General features: G+C 37.6%; 1 protein-coding gene across 1 annotated transcript in view; it reads left to right on the top strand.

The window, feature by feature from the left end:
• Positions 1-51: 51 nt before the first annotated feature.
• Positions 52-777, top strand: part of LOC119346612 (putative leucine-rich repeat receptor-like protein kinase At2g19210) — a 14465-nt gene continuing 13739 nt past the window's right edge. Inside the window, exon 1 of the mRNA XM_037615881.1 lies at positions 52-179. Within this exon, the coding sequence (XP_037471778.1) occupies positions 52-179 (128 nt within the window). The remainder of the gene's footprint in view (positions 180-777) is intronic.

The raw sequence follows: 777 nt of genomic DNA, 5'->3' as shown, positions 1-777 counted from the left end.
GATACTGCGATGTGATTAACTACTGCAATCATGCGTGTAGCATCTGCGGCCATGGCGATCAAGGCCAAGTACAAGGTGCACAAGAACTGGATGGGTGATCCGTGCTTTCCCAAGACTATGACGTGGGATAGTCTGAACTGCAGCTATGCCACTGCCAGCCCTCCAAGGATCAGAAGCATGTAAGAAGTTCATCTGGCCCACACCTAATGACATGTATTTCATGACGAAATATAGTCCTAATTACCTACATAAAAAACAATATTTGTCCCCTCGACTACTATTTGTCACTGTTTTAAAAATTAATCCCACAACTTAAATATCATGCATGTACTTCTTCAGCCCTGACTTTTCAAATTGGACAAATATAATGGGCCGCTGACCCGGTCAAAGCTTATGATCAGCAATGATATGGACGTTGATTCAGAAACGTGGCAGCCTAGTCATTACATTAAATAGATAAGTAAAGAATAACTTTAGCAACCATCTTTCTCAAACACTGTGATAATGTAAAGAAAATAGAAATAACAAGAGGTTTCCAGCAAGATAGTGGAATTAAAGGAATTCTAAGAAAAACGCTTGTGAGTTTTAAATATTATTGGAAATTCGAGAAAACTCATAAAAATTTGGAAACATTCTGTCATTTTATTTTTTCATGATTTTGTACAATATGTTTATGAGTTATCTTGAATTCCATAGTTCTTCATAATACTTCTTGAGCTCTTTTACTGTACCCATAGTTCTTCCTTGCGACATCTCATGTGCAGGAAAAAGCTGCCC

The sequence above is a fragment of the Triticum dicoccoides genome, unplaced genomic scaffold (assembly GCF_002162155.2).
Source record: "Triticum dicoccoides isolate Atlit2015 ecotype Zavitan unplaced genomic scaffold, WEW_v2.0 scaffold44278, whole genome shotgun sequence".
NCBI lineage: Eukaryota > Viridiplantae > Streptophyta > Magnoliopsida > Poales > Poaceae > Triticum > Triticum dicoccoides.
This window is presented reverse-complemented; position numbering and strand designations above follow the sequence as displayed.